Below are 24,868 nucleotides of genomic sequence, written 5' to 3'. Positions count from 1 at the left end.
GTTTGGGCGATGTCAATGTGTCATGCTTCCTCTCCATTATTACCCTTTCTCCATCACTCCATTTGCTTTTCCCCCACTCTGTATTGTTCAACCAATTCATATTATTGACTCTTCAACAATTGTTCAACCTAACCTTAATTTCATTAGTCTCTGCTTTTAAGAGATTTCTTCCAATTTCTATGTTTCCTATATTTAAAAATTTACATTCAACACCTTTTGATATTTCATTTGCAATGAGAGAGAAAGAGGGAAATGGGGTAAAGCAAAATCTGTCCTGTGTGTGATACAAGGTATAATAATACGGCAATTCCATCATGAACCCTCCTGCCTAACAGTTTTGGTAACTATTGAATATGATGATTTTCAAAGCATTAGACTTGTTATTTCTTTGACATAGCAATCAAGAAGATTGTATTGTAGGTAATAATTGGGGGGGGGGGGGATCAAGCTTTGTTGGAATCCACTGATCTCCTTGAATGAAATTTTGGACAGAGTAAGTATATACATTCTGTCCAGGAATTGGAGTACTCCATGGAACTCTTGCTGACATGTTTGAACCCGGTCCTGAATTCTGATATTCTCCGTAGAAAAGTGTTTTCAATGCGAAGTCACCACTCCATGGCAACCATCCCTGCGGAGAAATAAGATCTCCCATCACACAGTTTATGTAAACCGTCCTTGAATATTCCTTCCATGGCCTTCCCAAAAAGTTCTTGTGCACTTTAGGGTTGCTATAGTAGTATTTCATGTAGTCATCCGTGCCATTGAGGGAGCAGTTATGGAAAATGAGACCAGTTGATTGAGCAGGATCGGTTTTGCCATGAGCTGTGATGGCATTGGTCTCACCTTTTCGGGGATTTAACTGCCGTGGAACAACCAATATTTCACATTCTTGGAATACAGCAGCTGAGTTTCCGAAGATGAAATCCACGTTCCCCTGAATCTGGCACTTGTTGTAGAATTGGCGGAGCGAGTGAGCATAAAGTGTATCTTGATTTCCTATGAATTCACAGTTCTCGATGACAGAGAGATCGCTATCTGATCGGAAGGCTACTGCTTGGTGAGCATCGGGGCCTGCTGTGTTCTTGATGGTGAGGCCGCTGGCCATAAATCCATCCCCAAGTACTCCTGTTACACGTTAGGATGATGAGAAACTCAAAACAAATAAAACCTATGGATTTAGAAAATTTGACTGATCTTTCAAAGTCTACGTTGAATTTAAGAGGCATTTCCAAGTAAATTACAAAAAGTTGAAGTCATCTCTCCGGTCTAATAAAGATCCTAAAACATATATAAAAAATGATATCTAGCAAACCCCAAATTCGGAATTCCCTCCACCGTGTCCGCACAGACGAATCACCGAATTCTGATGTTTTATCGAAAAAAGTTAAAATAAGAGGGTGGGGTTACTCACCGACTGTCGCAGACTCGTAAGTGGTCATTCCAGGCTGCCCCACATTTAGAGAACCTGTAATAACGGTTTTACCCCTCCCCTCCCCCAAGAACACCACATTTTTCTTCGCCAACGGAACCCTCACCGTTTCCTCGTACACCCCTTCCTTTATCTCTATCACGAACCGTCGCCCCGCTTCTGCATTATCCGGCGCCGCGTTCACCGCCTCTTGCACCGTCTTGTAACACCGTCCGCTCCCGTCTTTGCACACCGTTACGTCCGGCTTTAATCCCGTCGGGAAACCACCGTCGAACACCAGTTCCGTTCCGCTCGACCCTTTCTCGTAGAACCCGTCCCGTTCCGTTTTGGGTGGGGCCCACGAGTTGATGTTGTCCCCGTAATTATCGTAAGCGGCCATCATGCTTAACGCGTTGCTGGTGTGCTGCGTCAAAGAGTCCAAGAACGCCATGGTTTGGTTGACCAATTGGGTGTCATTTGCGTACTTGAGGGCGCCCCAGCAATCGTATTGGTAGCAAAGGGCGGCGCTCATCCATGCACGTGCGTCCTTGATCTTGCCACGTGATAACGCGTCGACGGTCGAGTTGATGCGGTAATCAGAGTTGGAAAGGATTTCATCACAGATGGAAGCGGCGTTGGTGCGGTTAAGGTTGCCTTTGGAGGATTCGAGGATGGATTTCACCATGGATTGTCCGGTTTTGAGGTTGTGGGAAGAGACAGAAATGGCGGAGAGGATGATTTGGAGGGAAGTGGGGTTGGGAGGGAGTGTTAGAGAGGATTCACAAGGTTGAGGAAAACGAGTGGAGTGGCAGGCGAGGCGGATTTGAGAAGTATTTTGGGGTGGGTGTTGTTGGAGATGGTGGCGATGGGAAGAAGAGAGGGTGAAGAAAAGAGCGAGAGAAAGAAGAGAAAGGAGAAGAAAAGCAGACATTGAGATGAGCAGAAGGCGACAAGCGGGTTTCCGGAGCGGGTTTTTGGAAGGTATATTATGATTTGGGTGGGGTGGTTGTGGTGGAGATGAGGGCATGGTTTAATAGTGGGTGGGAATGGGGGTATTTATAAATCCAAGAGATGGTGGAGGGGTTTTGGTGAATTCACGAGAAGAAAGAGTCACGGGGGGCATGTTTGATTTTGGAATTTTCCCCCATGGAAAGGGAGGAAGAAGGAGGTGTGCGGCCAATCCATTTACTTGTTCTTCACTGTCAGCACACCATTGATTGGTCGATTTTAGTTTTTGGGGGAAATTAAGGGAAGTGGAGAGAAGGGAATTAAGTATATGTCTCTTCTTTTTCCTGCTTCTGTCTCTAATTTTGTCTCCTTTTACAGCGGTTAACGGGTTTGTTGGGTAATATCATACCATAATATTTAAAATATTATTTTAACTTTTTGTTTAATTTTTTTATTTTTTTAAGTTTAAAATTTGAGGTAAAAACTAATATATATTAATTTTATTAACGTGATATATACGTGGAGTGTCACGTGAATATCATGTCAGTAATTAATTATTTTTTAAATTTTAAAAATTAATTAATTACTAATGTGAATTACTACATGGATGTTATGTCAATAAAATTAATAGACGTCAAATTTTTCATTCAATTTGAGGTGATATAATGACTAAAATAATAAAATATTAAAATAATTGTTTTCTAAAATTAAAGAACCAAATAAATCATTATACTAACAAATATATTAAATATAATTTCAAAAATATATATTCAACATGAAGAAGTATTGTAAAAAATTATACATAAATGATGCATTGGCCCAAATAATTGATTTCTTATATTTGAATACGCTTTTAAAATTTCATCATGTGTCATCTAATAAATAAATTTTATTTGAATTTGAATTTCATTTAAAATTAAATTAATTAAACTATTTTAATTGATTACTTCTGATTGATTTGATTATATACTAGTAGCCTTTGATTAAATAGAGAATTTATGCTACAAGAACAAATTAACCAATATATCTCACCGGATCAAGAGCCAATATATCTCTCATTAATAGGCTACATTTGACAATAGAAATGTTAAATGGATTGCCTTCTAATAATATGATATTAACTCAACCCATATTATTATTATTATTATTATTATTATAAGAAGAAGTAAATATTTTTATTTTTATTCGGGTGTAATAGTAAGACATATTGTACTTTCAAAGAAAAGATACAGGTTTAAACTTTGGAGACGATACTGTTAGGAGGGGCAGTTACAAATTCCAAACATGGACCATAAAACGGATATAAAAAATATAATTTTTTTTTATATTTTTAGGGATAAATATCAAAATTATACACAAATTTTAGTTTAATGTGAAATTTGATATATGAACATTAATTTTGATTTAATTATACACAAGTACAAAAATACATCTATTTGTTTTCATATTAAATTTTTATTTGTGTTTATATATGCAACATCAAACATAAAATAATATTACATTAATCAAATTGTTAGTAATTTATAAAAATAAAATAAATTAAAAATTATATATAACTTTAAATATTAAATCAAAATTTGAATATTTAACACATTACTAGATGTTATCGTTTGTCAGCGAGTTGTTAAAAAGTTGGTCTTCACATCACCTAGAATTACCTAAGAAATGAAATGACTATATGAATAGTTATTATTCAAGTAAAGGTGTTGACAGTCGACTCCCATGAGATTTGGGTTGTGTCTATTTATAATATTGTTTGTTATATCTATGCCACATACTCATACACCTGTCTCCTACTGATGTTGCATGTGTCCCGCAAGCTTATATAAATTGACGAATTACGTGTCTAGTGAACCTCATGTCGCATCATTCCTCTACTAAGCATAGACGCACATGGAGATTCAGAGTCATTGATTATTTAACTATCATAATATGTCACATCATTATTACTGTAAGATAATCGGATATAATATCACCGTCAGTAGTCTCTAAACACGTAAGCAATCTTGTCTCCCCGTATAAAAGCCCACAACATAGCTGAAGAATTTTAAGGGCCAGTTTTTTATTGCTTTTGAAATGTGTTGTGAAAAAATGCTTTTGAGAAGTGCTTTTGAAAATTTTGAGTGTTTGGTATTTCTGTCAAAAAGTACTTTTGAAGAATAAAATGTCCATTTTAGATATGATATTATAAAGTAACAAATATGTATTTAAATAATGTTCAAATTAGTTAATATTATGATATTTTAGCAAAAATATAAAAAAATAATTTATTATAACTTATTTTAATATTTTAATAGATAATATTAATTTTAAATATTTCTAAGTAATTGATATTAATTATTTATTAAATTTAATTAGAATATATAAACTATATTTAAATATTTAAATATAATAATTAAATATTTGTAATTAGATATTGACACAATTGTATTATTATAAAATTATTTTTATTTTTAATTAATACTTTTAACACATTTGTATTATTTTATTTTAAATTGTATTTGAATATATAACTCATATTAGATATTAACATAACATAGAAAACGTAAACCTAACAAATTAAAATATTACATATATTTTGGATTGAAGTTTTAAAAAGGGGATAATATTTATATATCAGATATAAATACTAAAAATTTTACAATAGCATTTACAATTTAAAGTGAATTCATTAAACTAGAAGCTATAGCATCTCTTGTTAATTCTATTTCAAAACCACTAAAACTGTTTGATTCACCGCCATCATCACTATCATCATCGTCGTCGTCGTCGTCATCACTTTCTCAACCATACGCATTTTTTGAATTAATATTATTCTCATATGCCCAGTTAATATCTTCGTATTCCATAAAATCTGCATCATTTCGACTGACTTGTTTTTGGATAAAATTGTGTATCGTCATTGTAGCAACAACGATCATAGTTTGCTTTTCAAAACTATAACTTGGCATATCCCTTAAAATGACCCATTTTTTTTTCAAAACACCAAAAGTTCGTTCAATCATACTACGTAATGATGAATGTGAATGATTGAATATCTCTTCTTTACCAGATATCGGTCTACCTCTACGAAAGTCAGGTAAATGATATCGCTGACCTTTATATGGTCCAAGATAACCTTTCATTTGAGGATATCCAGAATCAACAAGATAATATTTTCCTACAAGTCATAATATAACAAACAATTAATTCAAGAATTTTTTTTATAAAAATTATCAATTAAAGAACTTATACTTTATTATTTAAAAAATCACATATAAATAAAATATCTAACCATTTGGTGGGTGCGGAAATTTGTATTTTGGATCTCGAATTGCATCAAGAAATATTCTAGTGTCATGTGCCGATCCTTCCCATCCAACCATGACAAATGTGAAACACATATTAAAATCACATACTGCCATAACATTTTGAGTCGGGATACATTTTCTTCCAATATAGGGAATTTGTTCATTTGGTGGAAGAATAGCCGCAATGTGAGTACCATCAATTGCACCTATGCAATCCTGAACAAATAATCATATTACTCTCGTGCATATTTTTAGTTGACCAAATATATCAAACTATAATAATATAAAATTAAATTTTAACCTTAAAATGCGGCATATATCTAGAATCTTTACGTATTTTTTCGGGTATTGAGCTAAAAAAAGGATCTTCAGGTGCAATTAGATCAGTGGCCATCCTTGAAACTTTCTCAAGCACAATTGCAAAGTGTCGACTTATTGTTGATCCAAACCTTTGAAATCTTTCTCGACATTGGAAAACTTTTGCTCCGGTGCCCAAGATGTATAAAAAAATTCCCAACATTTCACTAGAAGATATGTTTCTTGAAGTTTGCAAGTTATATCTTGTCTCCAAAACTCTCAACAAACTTGAAAATACCATTTTAGACATCCTAAAATTAATCATACAACGTGATTCATGACCATCAAGGATCTCTCGGATCCATGTCTCACCTGATTGTTTTGAATCCATGCATGGTTGCCTCAATATATACTTCTCGTAATATAATTGCACGGAAGAAGATGCAACAACAAATAATCGGTTAAAACATTCTATGCGTTGTAAAATCTCTTTTTTTTTTCTCTTTCTTCATCACTTTCATCACCGCTGTAATCGTCAACTATACTCATCACCTGTGAATAAATTTACGTTGTAAAATCATATATAAACAACTATTGATAAAACTAATTTAATAAAAATAAGTAGAACATAAATTCAATATCTAAAGACCAAACATAAACAACTATTAATAAAACTAGATTACACATAAATAAGTAGAACATAAATTCAATATTCAAAAACCAAACATAAATAACTATTGATAAAACTAGTTTAGCATTACCAGTTAGTCACATAATCGATATCTTTGAACCCTAGAAGATCAGAAAATTTTCAACTATCCTCCATTTCCGTCTTAAGCCATAAAGCTCTAATCTTGAGATTAATTGATAAAAACATAATTCGCTTGTCCTTATTGAGCAGTAATTTAAGTGCGAAAAAGTATAGCGGACTAGCTTCTGGAACTTCTTCCGGCATGCTGTCAAGCATTTTGACTGCTTGTGGAATACCATATGGATCCGTAATAGGAGTCAAACTAGATGTGGCGTGACTCATATTGTCAGCTGCACTACATAAATTTTCTATTTGACTAGACAATCTTGCAGCCCCTCCAATTTGCTTTGAGGATTTCTTTCTTCCAGTTTTAAAACATGAACTTAATATCTTAGGGTTTTTTCTTTTTTGACCGTTTCCATCAATTTGAACATCTTTGAGATGTGAACATCATTTAAAATGTGAGCATCATTTCTCATATTTTCTTCTTCATTCCCTTCAGGTATTTCGTTGTTAACATCCTGAAAAAAATCATTACGGAGTGTACCAGAAGAAGGTGCCCATGCTTTATCACCTGTTGCAACTATCCCCATGAACATTTGGTCCAACTTCGCTTCGAATTCAGGATCAATGCCCGATGTTCTAAATTTTTTAACTTCAGGCACAACCTACATATAAAATGATAGTTTAATAATAGTAATTATCAATAACCTCATAAATAAGGAAAAAATAAAAAATATTCAAAATTTCCCAAGACATCACAGCAGTAAAAGAAATGTGAAAAAATGGAGTTACCCAAACGAAAAAAAAGATAAACTCACCGGTGGTGGGGAGAAGAGGAACGCTTTTGAGAAGTGGAGAAGAGGAACAAAGAACAAGCACCAGCAAAGGAACAAAGAACTAGCAAGCAGAGGAACACCAGCACTAGCAGAGAACCAACAGAGAACCAGCAGAGAACAAAATTTGGAGGAAAAAGGGTAGCCGTCGGGAACACCAGTAGCAGCAGAGAAGAACCAGCAGAGAAGAACAAATGTGTGCTGTGGCTAAAAATGTAAAAGAACAACCCAAAAGTTCTTTTTAGCTGGAAAAACTAAAATTTTCTACTTTTCATCTGCTGAAAAGCACTTACAGTAAGTTAAAATTTTAGTTCCAAATGAAATGGGTTCTTTATTGCTTTTGATGGAAAAGTGCTTTTTCATCTAAAAACCTATCAGTTAAGCATAGGAGAACGGGCCCTAAATCTCATTCCATATAAAAAAACTTCCTCTTAAAACTCTCCAACCAAAGACAACTCCATTTCCAGTGGCTCTCCACCCAACTCAGAGGTGAGCCATCATCCAACCACCATTGCATCCCTTCTATTAATCTCGCAAGTTAACATTATATATTTTATATTTTGTTCAAGTTCAATCCAGTTTGAAATATGAGTATAAAATTTTGCTCAAGTCCATCTATATTTGTAAATGACTAACTCAGGTCCATTTTAAGTTTGCTCATATTATGTTTTGAAAAAAAATAATTTTTTATATTTTATTTAATATTTTAAATGGTTTATCTTTTCTTAGAATTTTAAATTTAGACAACATATTTTAATGTTTACATAGTATTGTGTTATTATATATTTAATTTTATGTGATATAAATTACATAATATAAAAAATAAAATAAAAACTTAGTTCTTTTGTCTGCTAAGGTTTCATAGCACGTCGTTCATTAGTTTCTTTTCATTTTTCTTCTGGTCTTCAAAAATTTTCACTTCGATTGTATTGATTTCAAAGCCAAATTTGATTCAACGAATCTCTACAATGATCTAGGTATAGATGGAAGCGGATATCGCTAATCTCAATCTAGATGATGAAAAGGAATCACCGATTCCATGTGAAGGCGACTTGCATAAAGAAGATGAGGATCATCAATTTTGTCTTGTAGGAAAAGCACTCACAGATTGTGTTATTCACTTCCCGTCACTAAAAAGAGCATTAGCAGATCTATGATATTTGATAGGGGGTAAAATAGTATCTGATCTTAGGGATAAACGATACTTATTCTGTTTCTTTTATGAAGTAGATATCAAAAGGGTTTTAGATGGTATGCCATGGTCATTCAGTAGGCATCTGTTAGTTTTTCATCAATTGATGACAGGTGAATATCCAAAGCAAGTCCCTTGAATCATACTTATTTTTGGATTCAAGTTTATAACCTGTCGTATGGAGCTATATCGGAAGGGTTGGTAAGAAAATTGGGGGATTTCATTGGACAATTCATACAATATGATGCTGCATTAATTTCTAGAGGGGAACGAAGATATCTGAGATTTCACATAAAAGTCGATGTAAGGTTAACGCTGAAAAGGAAGAAAAAATTGTCACTAGGACAAGGGAAAGACGGTTATGCATACTTTCAATATGAGGGGCTCTCATTATTTTGTTTTCTATGCGACAAATAGGCCCATAGTCGATCGGAACGACCCGTGTGACCCTAAGGAAAATTTCAGAATTATGGGCCCACATGCCCAGATTGGCCTTGCCTGTGCGTCCCACATGGCTTGGCCCAAAACCCACATGCCTGTGTGGCTCAGACGCTCAACTTGGCCTAAGTCGTGTGGCCCACATAGCCCCACTCACATCACCACACGGCCGTGTCTTGAGCACAGCCATGGCTTCGTCGAACACACGGTTGTGTCTCGCACACGCCCGTAAGGTTTTTCGGCTTTAGCCAAAACTCAATTTTCTGCGTTTCAGGTACACACCTGGTACAGTTTTGATGCGAAACCACTTTCCAGTCTTTCGAAACCTAAAAACAGAGTCCCAAAGCTCTATTAGTACGATTTACGAATTCAACAAACTTAAAATCGAGCAACGCTCAAAACTTACCACCGAAGCGAAACCCACAGATTCACCGCCTTCACCTATACAACCGTTTGCAGAATTCAAATTCTTACACAATCGTTGCGCTACTACAACGAAATAGAAATGAGACTTACCGGACCCGCATGAATAACAGTAATAACGAACAAAGAAAATTGAACTGAACAGAGGAACAAAGATTACGCCAGAAAGAAGGGGAACAAAAATAAAATTGACAAAAAAGTTGAAAAGGAGCAGAAACCGACTTCAATTTGGAAGAAAGGAGAAAAATTAATTAAAATTTGAAAAGGACAAAATAAAAGATATGCTGACAAAATCCCTTATTTTTCTCCATCTAACCCCACTACTCATAACTCCCTCAGAATTTTAACTCAACCGAAATTCTATCAGAATACCCTTGAGCAAAAATTAACACCCTCACTAACACAGGACCTCCAACATAATAGACCCCTTACCACTCAAACCAATAGGCTAATACGAATAGAAATTAACAGACAATTTTACATAAGCCAACTCGGCAAGGGTGAGGCTAGGATTAGAAAAATACAAAATTTGACAAATGTGAGACTTGAACCCAAGACCTCACACACACACACACAAAACATTTAACCACTGAAGCATATACACATTTGTGTTAGATATTTACAGAAACAGAAATAGATTATTCAGGGCGTTACAGAGATCATTTGAAAATACTGTTAAAGTCATTTTCACAATATTGCTACTGCAGGAGCACATTAGATATTTCAGTCATATAGTGTAATGTATTCCTTCGGGGAACATATGTAATACAGAAACATGAGTATCTCATGTTATTTATATATGTGGTTTTAATGTAGAACACATGAATGTTTTATTCAACATATATCTTATTGATCTGAAAATTAACATTATATTTTATAAAATTTTGCATCACAAGGAGTTAAAATATAAGCTCTTAAAGAACTTTTACAGTTTGATGCAATATTAACTCTTCAGAGCATATAATCATTTTATTGTATAACCTTAATGAATAATAAAACGTATATTAAACGTAATAAATAATAAATTCATGTCACTAATAAATCATTGTAGTTAGATAATATATATTTTATATATTATACCACAACAAAATACAAAATATTATAATGTCAAATTAAAACAACTTTACACTATAAAAGTTTAAACATAAACACTTTCTAACCTCCACCTCTTATGACATGATTTCATCTCAAAGTTTACAATGATATGAAATTATCACAAACAGTGAATATCCAAAGGTTCATGACAAGTAAGTATTTTTATTCATATCCCGCAATAATCATATATCTTAATCAAAATAAAAATTAAACCAATCAATTCTATTAAAAATGAAAAATATTTATCTCCACATAAAAATCTCAATAACTAAATGTGTGAAGGGTTTTATAAATTCATAGAGATACGGATAGTGAATTATATAAATTGAACTTTTAATAAAAATGAAATCAAATTTCAAAAGAAGTTGATTAGATTGACTTACGTTACCATGGATGAGAAGTAGTGATTCTAAACATCCTTTGTAATGAAGAAAAGAGATCATCTCAAGCAAATATCCAAAAAGTAAACTTTGAGAGTGAATCTTACTTCTCGATTTCATATAGATAACGGTATCAAATCTTTCATCATCCTTAAGAACAAAAAGTAAGATAAATTAATCAAAACAATGATAACGTATAATGAAAGAAGAATGAAAATAATAATCGATATAAAACATTAAATAATAGAAACTTCCAGTAAAAACTTTGCATCTTGCGGTCAAAGATATTAAAAATCATGAAGGATAAATTTGATTATCTATAAAAGGAACTATCACTTTGAGCAAGATCGTGCGATAACGTGTTATAAAATAAAGAGAGATGGAGAAAATAAAGAACAAAGAAAATATGAAAGCAATAAAGAATATACTTTATTGATCAAAAGGGATGATTACAATGCTTCATCGTAGTCTCTATTTATAGGCATAAGATGTAAAATAGAAGTAGAGATCTAATTCTAATAACTATTAGAGTTTAAAGTACAAGAAAACTTTATCTTGATCATGATGGACATCCACTTAATAAGATATTCATAACAAAAACAAGCTATCGCACGATTATCAATTATTAACAATTTAAACACATAAAACCAACACAACGGTTTTTTAATTATGAATTATTAACATTAAATGACTATTATGAATTATTTATAATATGTAATAAATTGAGATATGATATAAAAAAATCTTTAATTGGAATCACCATGACAAAAAATAAAATATACTAGAAATCCTATCACAAAAGTATGCGTGTAAAAATAAAAATTTAGGGTATAAATGTGTGTTTTAAAATAACATATAATAAATAATGAAATGTATTGCTTGAAAATTAGTAATAATAATAACATACTTCATATGTACGATGTTAAAATAAAAAATAGAATAAATTTGTTTATCATTATGTTGCCATTAATCTTGAGTCGGTGTTGTGTTAACTTATGACACCAACTCAATCAAATAGATTTATAAATATAATTGATGGAATAAAAATTGAAATGTATAAAAATTTTAAAATATTACTTTAGTTGAGTGATAAATTAAAGGTTTTACTAATGCAATTGGTTTGAGTTCAAATCCCATCATATGCAAATTTTATTGATTTTAAAATAAAAAGACTAAATTACCCTCAAATAATACAATCCACAAGCAATTTTAAAATGTTTGTTGTGTTCTTTTTAATGTTTATTTTAATATTTTATTACAATTTTACGAGGCTCTTATCAGCTCCTTAACTTTATTTGTAGAGTTTACTCCTCTAGCAGTGTATCACATATTTTTTTATATTTAAAACATTAATATTTATATTTAGCGTATTGATAATATTAATGAATTAAAACATGGCACATCATTAAATTTGTAATAAATTGAAATACAACAGCCCACAAGCTAGAGAAAGAATCTTGGGCATTCTAATTTTTATTTTATTTCGAGTTAATTGGAATTTAAATTTATTAGAAATGGATTTATTTGGTTTTTGAATAAAATCCACAGGTTAATGTAGTTTTAAAATTAAATTAAATTTTGATTTTGTTTTAGTTTTTTAAAAAGTTAGTTCATTTTTAAGGGATTGAATTTTGTTTTTCAAATATTCTTTTTAAATTAGAATTTATTTGTTTTCATTTTTCTGTTTCAATTGAATTGAATATTCAATTATTAAATTTAAATTAATTTTACTTTGTTTTTCAACATTTTGGTATGGGAGTTGGCGAATATTTAAACATCCAGGTATGGGTCTTTGGCATGAAAAGGAAAAGAAAAATAATAATTAGAAATTTATTTAAAAATAAAATAAAATATTTAAATTTTGTAAATAAAATTTGATTTTGTTTTAAAATAAGATTTAATTATTGTAAAGGCATGTTAAAAATCAAGTCTGATGAAGTTCATATTTGAGTCTAATTTTCAAGCCCCCAAAAAATTAGTTTGGGGTTAAAGTCCAAAGTTTGAATCAAAATCCAATATTTGAGGCCCTCAGGCCCATCTTTTATGAAATTTCAAGTTAGCGTTTTGGAACCCTAAAGTGGTAGTCGCACGTGAGAAATACGGAAAGTCAGAATGCATTAAAGCGGTGTTTATTACCACTTATTATTATATTCTTTTATTTTTTAAATATTAAAAAAATATATATCGAAAATGAAAATAAAAAACAGAAAGATAAGAAAATGTATTTCAAGAAACAGTCAATCGGCCTGCAAAATTGTGTTATTATCAAAAGGATCACAAATAGAAGTAGTCCTAAGGGTCTTTGCAGGTTTAAATTTCAACAACTTAGACTTAGGGTGTTGAATCGGTTAATCGACCTGAATTAGCATTTATCAAATTAATCAACTTTTTTAAACTCTTAACCGTTAATCAAATCGAAATTTGTTCAAAAAAATTTAATCGAATCGAACTTTTTCAGTTAATTCGGTCGGTTAACCGAATTAACCGAAATTTATATGTTTTTGGTTTTTGGTTAAAACAAGTATAAAACTAAATTAACCGAATTAAAGTATTGAATCACTACATAATTAAAAACACTACATAAGTGTTGAAATTAACACATAATTAAAATATAAGTATTTAATATTCTCTATTTGTATCTATTTCTTCTCTCAAAAGATCTCCATTTGCATTATACCTACAAAAATATGTGCAAAAATGAGCATATAATAGAAATATATGCATTTAAAAAATCAAATAATATAAACAAATGAATAAATTGTAAGCTAACAAGGATAAGATAGTAAACATACCCTTCAACTCACAAAAGCTTATGAAAGGGTAGGTTCTGATGTATTCCAAGAAAAGTCTAAACATTGAATTGATTGAATTGATTGAATTGATTAAATAGATTAATAAATATACCATTTTCAATCTTGTCAAGCTCTTGGATTTGTTTTTCAAATTTTTTGATGTCTTCTTGTGATGATGATTTTTGAATCCAATCTTGAGTACACACAAGAGCTTGTACAATTTTAAGAGTTAAGAACTCCTAAATTGATCAAAAACACGCCCTCGATGCTAAATGCAGACTCTGAAGCAATCGTAGAAACCGATATAGCTAACACATCTTTGCCCATCTTTGAAAGAGTGGGAAATCTAGAGCTATTCACTTTCCATCATAATAAAATATTAAAATCTTCAACAAAATCCTCATTAGCCTCAACTATATATTTATCCAATTCAGATGTTTTATTCTCACCACTATTTTCCAACTCACACTTTTTATACAAATCTTGAATACGCATTTTTATTTTTTGTTGTGGTTCACCGAGAGAAACGTGTGTTAACACACTTGATTGGCTACAAATACTATGAAGTGAGGGCTTATGCTCATCAAACAATTCATACAAAACTTCTTTCAATTTTTGCATCATTTCACAAGTTTTTTCAGAACTAGACATTTCACTAAGGGTCTGTTTGATTGGCAGTAAAATGTTTTCCGTAAAATAATTTCTGGAAAATGTTTTACTTTTCTGTAAAATGATTTACTGGAAAATATTTTCTGGTGTTTGATTGAATCCGTGTAAAATATTTTCTCGCTATTTGATGATTTCACAAAATATTTTCCGAAAAGTTGTCTTTACATATATTAATATATATTAATAAATTTTATATTTTAAATTGTTTTTACATATATTGCAATGATTTATTTATAATAATACTCAATTATTAAGCTACAATATTGATCGTTATAAATTGAAAAATATTATCCACAATGAGTACTAGTAATAATATTGAATAATTATAAATTGCTTGAAACCACAATGAGTACTAGAAATAATATTATCCAAATACATAATTAGTAGTACACCACACAGTAACAACATTGTCCAAGTGCATAATAATTTTTGAAAGTAGCACTTAAAATATATTGATCATAGTTAATACAATACTTCAATTGGTGCAAGATTTTGTTATATATTATTAGGTTATCTTTCATGTATAATTAATTAATTAATCACAATTTGAATGGGAAATTTGAATGGAATTCATTTAAAATCAATATATTATTAGGTGCAATACTTTAATATTTAACATATTATTTATAAAAATATACATTAATGAAACCTCAAATGATTTAAGTATTGTTGTTTATTGCAAAAACATTATTATAAATTTGATTATTTAAGTATTGTTGTTTATTGCAAAAATTTGATTCAAGTGTGTTTTCTTTTTTATTTGAAATTTTAATCAAAAAATTTGACAATGTTATAACTTTTTTATTTCTATTTTTATAATTTTTAAATTAAAATCAATTAATTTTATAAAAAGTAAATAATGTTTAAGTGCAATGCTACAATTGCTATAATCTTAAATGTCCAGCACTATTTTGTTTGCTCCATTTTCAGCATGAAAAAAGCATGAGAAGACTAAATGGACAAAGCTAGTAGTAAATACTACAACATGTGTGTATGTTGTGAAGAAAAATGGTGGCGTGCATGAAGTCATAATTTAGAGATAAATTGGCACGTGGCAGTCGCCATAACTAGATTCTTTCCCTCCTGTTCATACTGTATATGTTTGAATTCAGATAGCAAATTAACATGTCTCACACCTAAACTTCCAAATCAATATCAATGTGTAATATTTAAACAACATTTCCCTTTATTTTAAAGAAAAAAACATAATTCCTTGCCATAAACTCTATATTACTACATATATTTAAATCTATAACATGGAAACTTGGGAAAAGGTCCTTGTTCCCATAAACTTATATTGTCCCCCATTGGTTATCGTCTGTCTTGTTGGTTAATACCAGCTTCTGTGCTTGCATTGCACCAAAGATTATTACCACTGGCAACATAATAATAACAACCTAAACCCAGACCTTTTTAATGCCAATTCCATATACTATAAATCATGCCAAAATTACCAAAATTCATGACATACGCACATATGTATTTACCTACCATCAACCAAATATAACAGCTCATCACTGCCATTTCCCAAATAATACGTAAACAAATTATACCAAAAATGCATATTATACCAAATCATAAATCAAGCACACCACAAACATATAACAACCACAAATGCCATGCCATTGGCAGACCAGAATCAAGACAGAAGACATTCCAAAGATAAAACCTTGGACCAACCTCTTATGAAAATATCAACCAAGGCTACCAACACGAGTAAGAATGCTGAGGTAGAGGCTAGGACAGCAAGAACTATACAGCTGGAGGTCAAGCATAGAAAGAAATTAGAACCGTTATGAGCAATAAAAATCAAACACAAATCATTAATGGTTTAATTTAATGGATTGAAATTACAATATATCAATACTTGTATTATGTGGTGTGAATCATGCTTCAAACAGAAGAGACTGTGAATGAACCGAACCAAATAAATATAACTGAAACAAACACTACGGGTCTGAATCAGTTTTCGGTGTTTTTTCTTTTGGTTTTTGCTTAGCCTGACATACAAGCAAGAAATAATATGACAGCATGAAGCTCGCTACAATAAAAAAAATAATAGAAAGCATGTAATTATTGACCATTCATGCATTTGGATGAGTGATACAAGAGAGGTAATAAAAGCTCTCCAAAGATAACAAAATACAATGAACCTTTTTCTTCCTCTATCACTGCAATAAGGACAAGTCTTTGCTTTTCAATTTTCATGATACATAGGTATCAATAGGCATGATATAGATAACACTTGCACTACCTTGATCAGAGTGTTCAAGGAGGTCACAGAAAGGTGGTTGAGAGAGGACATTACATTAGACAACTACCGAAAAAATCTAGTGAAGTCTAGTACCACTAAAACCCCCATTAGCCAGGGAAAGTGTTAGAACTTCGGATTTCAACTAAAAAGATTTGAAGTTCATGGGATGGAAAAGACTGCCTTGTATGATGCAATCAAAAGCAAAGTGAATCTCCAAATGTGTACCAAAGAATTTTCAATGATGAAACTTCTAATGCACTAGGCATCTCTAGAACAGTGCTCTCACATGTAGAACCTCAAATTCTTTTACTTCTAAAACAGATTATCATCATCAAAATTAAAAATAAAGAAGCTAAAGTCACCATAATATACCTTCCAAACAAGCTAATCGTGCAAACCAGTATATACTGTCAAGAAAAACACATTCCAAAGACAAAATCGATGAGACTTCTCAACACTCGAATTGAAAGAACTACCTAATATACAGTTTTTCCATACAACAATGCAAATCAATATACAGTTCAGGTAGGTTCAGCAAGCTTGACAATAGCAAGATATGAAATCAACACATTGCATTACCCAATTTCCGTGCAAAAAAACCTAAAACCCTTTCTGCTGTGCATCATACCAGGATAAAAGAAAATCAAATTGCAACTTCAACATCAAACAAATAGAGTGAAAGTGAAAAAAAAGTTATAGAAATATCGGGACAGAAAATACAAACCCAGCAAGTCTTTTTTGACCAAATTGAAAACCATAAAAAATCAAATTATGTCTATAATAAAGGTTACCTGAAATTTCCCACAGATCTGACGAAAATTGGAGTGGAGATAGCAAAAGTAAATGGTGGTTGGAAACTGAGCACGGTTGAATCGGTAATCTGGACAGATACGGAGAAGAAGGAACCGAGGAAATGAAAGAAAATTGCGATAATTGAAGAGGGAATCGAGGAAATGAAGGAATGAAGGACTTCTTGGGGGGATTACTGGAAAATCGATAAACAAGAAGCAGTGTTTTCTACTGGAGATGAAGGAAGGAATGAATGAGGGGATAGAGAGGAGTTTCCGAAAAATGTCTTACGGAAATTAGAAGCGTAAGACATTTTCCCTAAATTGTAAGCCAATTTCCCGTGCTTTGGATTTCATTTTCCAAATGGAAAATGTTTTCCGCCAATCAAACCCTGGAAAAGGCGGAAATGATTTTCCAGAAAATCAATTCCGCCAATCAAACAGAGCCTAAGTGCAAATTCAATATACTTTAATTTTTGTCTAGGATCTAAAACACAAGCAACAAATATAAGCAAATTCATCTTATCAATATCACCCTAATACTTATCATACTTGTATTTCATCTTCATGGCCATAACACTAAAATCAACATCAATATTTGATTGAGCATCTCGTAAAAGAATATCAATTTCAGAAAGCTCGCCAAAAAAGTTATTGGACATGACATATAAAGTGCCAGATATACGCAAAGTGACTTCATAAAAGTGTTCTAAGAAATCCCTCAAGTTTCTAATACTAGCGCAATCATCCACACTGGGTCAACCCTTTCCCCTTTCAAGTTCAGCTCTAAAGTTTGTATCTTGCTCCTAAAATCTCTCAAAAGCTCTCTCAAAGTTTTGAGTAGTGTTTAACATTAAGTAGGTCGAGTTCCACCTAGCACAAACATCACACAACATCTTTTTGCACTCTATCTTTTCTACCACAACACACTCCTTCAATTTTTGTAATCTAGCTAGAGATTGTCTCACATATCTAACATCCCCTTAACACGTTCAACAAATTTATTCATTTCCTTTAAGCCTTCAACAACAATCAAATTCACTATGTGTTTCATACATCTCATGTGAAGATATTTGCCATTTTGAGCTAAACCCCCTCAAGGGTTAAATTTCTTTCTCAAATAACCAATAGCAGCATCATTTAAACTTGCATTATCAACAGTAACAATAAACAACTTATCAATCCCCCAATTCAACAAGTACTAGAATAAGCACTCAACAAGCAGTAGTTGAGCAAACTCTAGAACAGGAACTTCTCAAAAGTTGTTTTATCTTAACCCTTTCATCTAAATACAATTCATAAACATCCCTAGTCATAGTAGTTCGTGAAGGAATATGAACCTAGGACATGCCATGAACATAAATTTCCTAAAGCCTTTATTTTAAACAAACTTGAAAGGTAATTCATCAATCACAATCATTTGTACTAATCATTTCCTACATGTTTCTTGATCAAATCTCCAAGTTGAAAGATGCCCTTCCCCCCATTCAACTCCCTTTCTAGGTAAAACTAGTTATCTTTCTTAGATGAATTGATATGATATTTCAATGACCCCATACCATTTTTTTTCATATCACAACAAAATTCTTTTTCAAAATAATTACATTTAGCGTTACTTGCACCCTAACTATTAATAATCTTAGTGAAGTGAGACTAAACTTCTGACCTTTGAGGAGTGGCTTTTCTTTTCCCAATAGTCCTATTTGTTTGGCTTGAAGCTTCACCTATCGAATTTCCAGAATCTATCGAAGTAGGAGGTGTAACATTACCCTCAATAGATGTTGGTCCGGTGGGCATTCTACAAAAAATATATATAATAAATTAAAATACATTTATAATATGAAAATAAATACAAAATTGAATGACCAAAACAAAATCACAGGCATAATTAGGTAAACATTTGAATAATTTAACCTAAAAATATTTAACATTTTGCTATTTGGAATTTTGGCCATTGATCATCAATTAATTTTGTCAACTTTACAAATTTTAGAATCATGAAACTTAATAATCAATCACCTCATGTTTAGATATCTAGAGAGAAAAACAATATCAACCATTGTTTAGACTTAAACTTGAAGCCCTTGCACTCAAATTAAAGGCATTTGGATATCATAATAATAAACAAAAAAGAAGAAGAAGATAGGGAATAGATTTTTAGGGAAGAATATGGAAGAAGCAGCAGTAGAAGCTAAGTAGTAATATTTTTGTTCTTGTTTTTAGTTGATTTAATGACAAAGACAAAAAGGGTCCAAACAAACATGTGGGGCTAACTTATCTAACTACAAACAATCCTACCACAATACCTACATTAAATGCACATAATTTATTTGCTTTTACCTTTCCCAAACTTTTGCATCTTCAGTAAAATCAATGTTTACTTTTTATCATTTTTATTATTTTCCATTTAAAATTAACTTTTGATATTTTAATAATTTAAACTAGTAGCAAGCCAAATGACACAACTGAACAAAGTGTTCAAAATTCTTATATCATTATATTAACTTAGATGCTTGATTATTAATTCCCAAATTGATATGGGATAATGTGGTTGGGTTATAATTTCTTGTCAAACATTACTTTATGTATACAATACATAAAGGATCTAAAATTATATTTTCTCATTATATTCCTCTTCTCTCTACAGAAAGAAGCTAGCATTGTAACCCCCCAATAGCTAGAAGTAAGCATATCCCAAAGAAAAGAAATTTGTTCATCTTTAGCGCCTAAGTCAAATAATGTAATATACATTCCAAAAAAAAGGTACCATATGGGATTGATTCCCTTCACTACTTATTTAGGATTTGGTCCCCTTCACAAAGAAATACTACGAGTATGAGGGGGTGGAAAAATCGAATCTCTACTCTACAATTTCATCTCTCATAATATTATTGGATTTTTTTCTTACATTAGCGTGCACCCTTTACCATTAGTATTGAAACATATATTACCCACTTCTTAGTTAAAGATGTGGGTGGCTGGTACTAAACAACCGTGGACTTCTCACCACCTAAGTCCTAGTAACAAAGCCCTAAAGAAAAGATCTTTAACAAAGCACACCTGAAAAATCCAAAATGAGTGTCGACGATGGCGAGTGAAGTCCAAATCAAAGGTGCGTTATTGTGATGGCCGATGGCGGATGAACATCGAACGATGATGGTGACCTGGTGGACGCCGAACGGTTCACGGAGGTGACAGGCACTGGCAGTAGAGATTTTGAGAGATTTCAAATTAGGGATTTTCAATTTTGAGTGTTAGGAATTTCTCATTTATATGCTTGATTTTTAGTCTTATTTTTAGGATTTTTATTTTTATTTATTAAAATACTAAATTAGGATTGGGTTAGACCTGCCCATGGGCCTGGCCACTTGGCCCGACCTGAAGGCCCGCCTGAAAAGTGAGAGGATTTGGGCAAAAATATAGGCGTGAGAAATGGACTTGGACAAAAAATAAGACCCGTTTAAAAATGGGCCGGGCCTCGGGTAAGATATATTTTTTCCCGAGTTCGGTCCGGGCCCGGCCGAAATTCATTAAATGACAAAAAAAAATGTTTTTTTTGTTATTTTAATGATATTTTCTTATTGTTTTCTCCTTATTTTGCTACCATTTCACTATTATGTTGCTACTATTATGTTGTTATTGTTTGGATATTGTATAACACTTGTTTTATTGTTAATTTTGTTATTATTTTAGAGACATTTTCTTGTTAAGTTGCATCTATCTTAGTATTATTTAAGTATACATATTTTTTAAAATTTATTTTCAGTTTGTTCGGAAATATTTATTTTTATGTTTTTAGTATTTTTATGTATTATATATATTTAAAAAATATGTAAAAAAATAATATAATATATAAAAAAATTAATATGGGTAGACGGGTCGGGCTCAGGTTTTAGCATATTTATCCAGACCGGGCTTGGGCAAATTTTTAGGCCCAGTTTTTGGGTTGGGCCAGGACCGAGCCTAGCAAATGGGCCTAAATTTTTACTAGGGCTTGGCCTAAACCTGGCCCAGCCCATGATCACCTCTAGATTGGGTTGGGTTGGGTCTATATATATATTGGATTGGGTTTATATTAGGTAGTTCTTAGAAGTGTTGGGGGTGGGTTGGTGGTTGGGGCCTAGGTTTAGGTGGGCAGTGGGCTAATACTTACATATTATAATATTATTTATTAATTTTGGTTAATTCAATTAATAAATCAATTTCAAACCGAATTAACTGTTAACCAAATTTCTAATAAAATTATTAACCGACCTCTGATCGAATTAATTTAGGTAACTGACCAATTAACCAAATTAAATCGGTTCGGTTGGTTAAATCAGTTTTACCTAAAATTTGCACACCCCTACCTAGAATTAATAAGTATATCAATGGTATACTTGTGTTGGGAATGTGGATACCAAATGTATTTTGAGCAGTTTCAAGGCTAAGGCAAAATTTGAGATTCCTCAAATCTTTGATTTTAAATGTGATTTAAGGACTTTGGTAATCTCATTGAGACCATTACTTATCATGATTGCATCATCAACATAAATTAGCAAGGCAATGAAATAAGCACTCTGATTTTTCATAAGCAATGAAATTAGTTGAAGATTGACAATAACCAAGTGAAATAAAAGTATATGTAAGCTCAAAGAACCACTTTCTGCTAGCTTGTTTGAGGCTATATTAAAATTTTTTGCAATTTGCAAACTTGATTTGGAGTAGTGGAATTGACCTTGGAGATAAGATTAGGGGTAAGAAATCGAGTTGAATTTTACAATCGAGTTGAATTTTACAATTCAAATAACTCGAATAATTCGAATAATTCAAATAGCAGATTGGTGTAAATATCCTTTTGGTCCTTGTCAATTTTGAACCATTTACCCTATGCTTAACGTTGAATACCCAATTACAACCACTTGGTGACTTACCAGATGGTAAATAGTAAACGATTCAAGTGTTATTTTATTCTAGAGCAATAATCTTAGCCTACATAGCTTTTTTGTATTGATTACGTTTAATAGCTTAGGGTTCAAAGGAAACAAATATAGTAAGAGAATAGTGTAAATGAGAAGAAGACAAATTACTATAAGAAAGAACATAAGTCATAGGATAGAAAGTACTTAATAAAAGAAGATTGGTAGTACCTTTGGTGAAATAGAAATGACAATCCTGCAAGTATGTTAGGGGTTTGCGTGATCTTTAAGAGTGTTTAGGTTGGGGCATTGTTGAAGATGTAATGCCCTAAAATTTTTTGTACAACATCTGTTGTTGTTCCAAGATTGTATTTAGTGAAATTTGAGGAAACTATGAAAAAGAGTTAGATAAATAGAGATCATAAAGAACTAATATGATATTGGAGATGAAATTTAATGTAAAAAATTATGAATGGGAAAATGTGGAAAAATGACTAAATCACAAATACTAAAAGTTAGAATACTAAAATGGAATATGAAGAATTTAGAAAAGGAATAACTTGGAGTATGAATTAGTATGATGAAAATGTTATTTGGACTAAATGTGAAAAGATGGGAAAGTACATGGATCAAATTGTAGTTTTTCATTTTTACTGTGGAAAGGGTGTAAATGTAATTTTCATCACCTACGGACTCATATTATAGAGAAAATGTGATTTTTGAAATTTGAGTTTGATAAGTGTCAATGTGTTGTGAAGAAAGTATAATTAAAGGTAAAAAAGGAGACTAAAGTGTATTTTTTCGAATAAAGGCATTTTAGTCATTTCATATGAAATGTGTTGAAAACATATTTTGTTGAGATATTATATAATTTAGGTTATATTTGATCTGTTGGATGTTTTTATAGCTTGGAGATTGAATGTGGACCACACAATTTATATACTTTGACTTGGACTTAGACCATCTGACTTGGTTTTAATTTTTAAATGTCTTAAAAAGAGAAAATGGAAGATTATCAACCCCATCAGCACTTACCAGTCGACCCTTCATTTTTCACCATGGGAGAACTTTTTGTTTCTTTTCCTTAACATTTTTTTTCAAATTAAGTTATTTTCAAATACCCAAACATTGATTTCTCACTAAAATCACTTAACAGAACACATACTAAACTCATTTCTACCACCATTTTCTTCATCCAAGTTTAAGGCTTTATGGGTTTAGTGAGAAAAGTTGAATATAGAGTGAAAGCTTCAAATAAGGTAAGAAATGGTGTTTGCATCATTTCCACTTTTGATATGTGGCGTTTTTGTTATATGAAAACTATATAAGATTATATATTAATATTTTTACTATATTATGATTTTTGAGAAAAGAAAAGATGAAAAGTAAGCTTCTAAGCTAGTTTAATTATATTTGATAAATTAGCTTGCTGATTGGTTTGGCATAGTAGCCAAAATATTAGTTTTGTGAGTGGCCGAGCCAGGTATGTTTCGAGCCTTAAAAGACTAATGTGTTGGAAAAATTTCTAGTTTGATTATATGAATATGTAATTGAGATTGTTATGCATAATTGTATTATGTGATATGAGAATGTTTGATTGAATGGTATGAAATGTTAAGATATTAGGTTTGTGCATGATTTAAATGCATGAAATATTTACTATGATATATATACGTGAGGTTGTTATTGGTGCACAATGAAATTTGTAAACTATGTGAATTGAACGATATTGATAGATATCATCTTAATGGTAATTTGAAAATTGGAACACTGCTTCCTTTTTCTGAAAGTATGTGATTATTGAGGACATGTTGAACATGTCGAATAAATGTGAAAAGTATTGAAATATGATTAAGTATGAATTTGCATGACACATTGCATGTGCATTGGGATGAGATTTTGTGGTTGACGGAGGAGTTCCGTGGAGTACCGGCGGCATATTAAGTCTGCATATATTTGTAGTCAGTGCACTGCATTTGGAGTACCGAGGGGATTGGAAATTATATCACATAATTTATTTGGCAGTTTCACTGTATTATTGATTATTGGTGGTTTTACCACATTGAGCATTTCTCGCCTACATTGGAGTTTGGCAGACAGGTTTTAGGGAATTCATGGTGTGTAGTGGATGGTATGGGTAGGATCTCACATGTGAATTTTTCACGATCATGTGCATTTGAAAACAACTATTGGTAATGTTTGATTGTGTTATTGGTACCTTTATGAAATTTCCTATATTAATGCTTAATACTTGTTTAGTCTCACACTGAGCTTGTTAAGCTCACCCCATTATCTCAGCTTCCCAGGTAATGATCAAACTTAGGATCGAAATTAGCATGAGGATGTACGGCGGGCTTCGGACTTTACTTCGTCATATTATTTTAAATTAATTATTTTTTTGGTTAT

At 31.8% G+C, this 24,868-nt stretch overlaps 3 protein-coding genes across 3 annotated transcripts; all 3 read right to left on the bottom strand.

Annotated features, from left to right (window-relative positions):
* Positions 1–360: 360 nt before the first annotated feature.
* On the bottom strand, positions 361–2,649 carry LOC105777134 (probable pectinesterase/pectinesterase inhibitor 51). Its single transcript, XM_012600210.2, has 2 exons — positions 1,415–2,649; positions 361–1,128 (listed from the first exon to the last, which is right to left on the bottom strand). The coding sequence occupies exons 1-2, from the start codon at positions 2,436–2,438 to the stop codon at positions 401–403; spliced, it is 1,752 nt and encodes a 583-aa protein (XP_012455664.2). The 5' UTR covers positions 2,439–2,649; the 3' UTR covers positions 361–400.
* Positions 2,650–4,294: 1,645 nt separating this feature from the next.
* Positions 4,295–6,043, bottom strand: LOC128032020 (uncharacterized). Its single transcript, XM_052622379.1, has 4 exons — positions 5,951–6,043; positions 5,634–5,865; positions 5,326–5,519; positions 4,295–4,396 (listed from the first exon to the last, which is right to left on the bottom strand). Exons 1-4 carry the CDS (start codon positions 6,041–6,043, stop codon positions 4,295–4,297), a joined length of 621 nt encoding a protein of 206 aa, XP_052478339.1.
* A 286-nt stretch (positions 6,044–6,329) lies between these two features.
* Positions 6,330–7,994, bottom strand: LOC128033888 (uncharacterized). Its single transcript, XM_052622378.1, has 4 exons — positions 7,980–7,994; positions 7,519–7,740; positions 7,245–7,365; positions 6,330–6,498 (listed from the first exon to the last, which is right to left on the bottom strand). Exons 1-4 carry the CDS (start codon positions 7,992–7,994, stop codon positions 6,482–6,484), a joined length of 375 nt encoding a protein of 124 aa, XP_052478338.1. The 3' UTR covers positions 6,330–6,481.
* Between the last annotated feature and the right edge of the window lie 16,874 nt (positions 7,995–24,868).

This window comes from Gossypium raimondii, chromosome 10, assembly GCF_025698545.1.
Source record: "Gossypium raimondii isolate GPD5lz chromosome 10, ASM2569854v1, whole genome shotgun sequence".
Classification (NCBI taxonomy): Eukaryota; Viridiplantae; Streptophyta; class Magnoliopsida; order Malvales; family Malvaceae; genus Gossypium; species Gossypium raimondii.
The sequence above is the reverse complement of the archived record's forward strand: the minus strand, read 5'-3'. Positions and strand labels throughout refer to the sequence as shown.

Bases quoted from the DNA above. Each gene is read 5' to 3' on its own strand.
- LOC105777134 (XM_012600210.2), bottom strand. From the start codon at position 2,438: ATGCCCTCATCTCCACCACAACCACCCCACCCAAATCATAATATACCT. The intron at 1,129-1,414 runs GTGAGTAACCCC...AACGTGTAACAG, and splicing joins TTACGAGTCTGCGACAGTCG to GAGTACTTGGGGATGGATTT.
- LOC128032020 (XM_052622379.1), bottom strand. From the start codon at position 6,043: ATGGCCACTGATCTAATTGCACCTGAAGATCCTTTTTTTAGCTCAATA. The intron at 5,866-5,950 runs GTTAAAATTTAA...TTATTTGTTCAG, and splicing joins GATATATGCCGCATTTTAAG to GATTGCATAGGTGCAATTGA. The intron at 5,520-5,633 runs GTTAGATATTTT...TATGACTTGTAG, and splicing joins ATTTCCGCACCCACCAAATG to GAAAATATTATCTTGTTGAT.
- LOC128033888 (XM_052622378.1), bottom strand. The intron at 7,366-7,518 runs GTGAGTTTATCT...TTTTATATGTAG, and splicing joins TCCTCTTCTCCCCACCACCG to GTTGTGCCTGAAGTTAAAAA.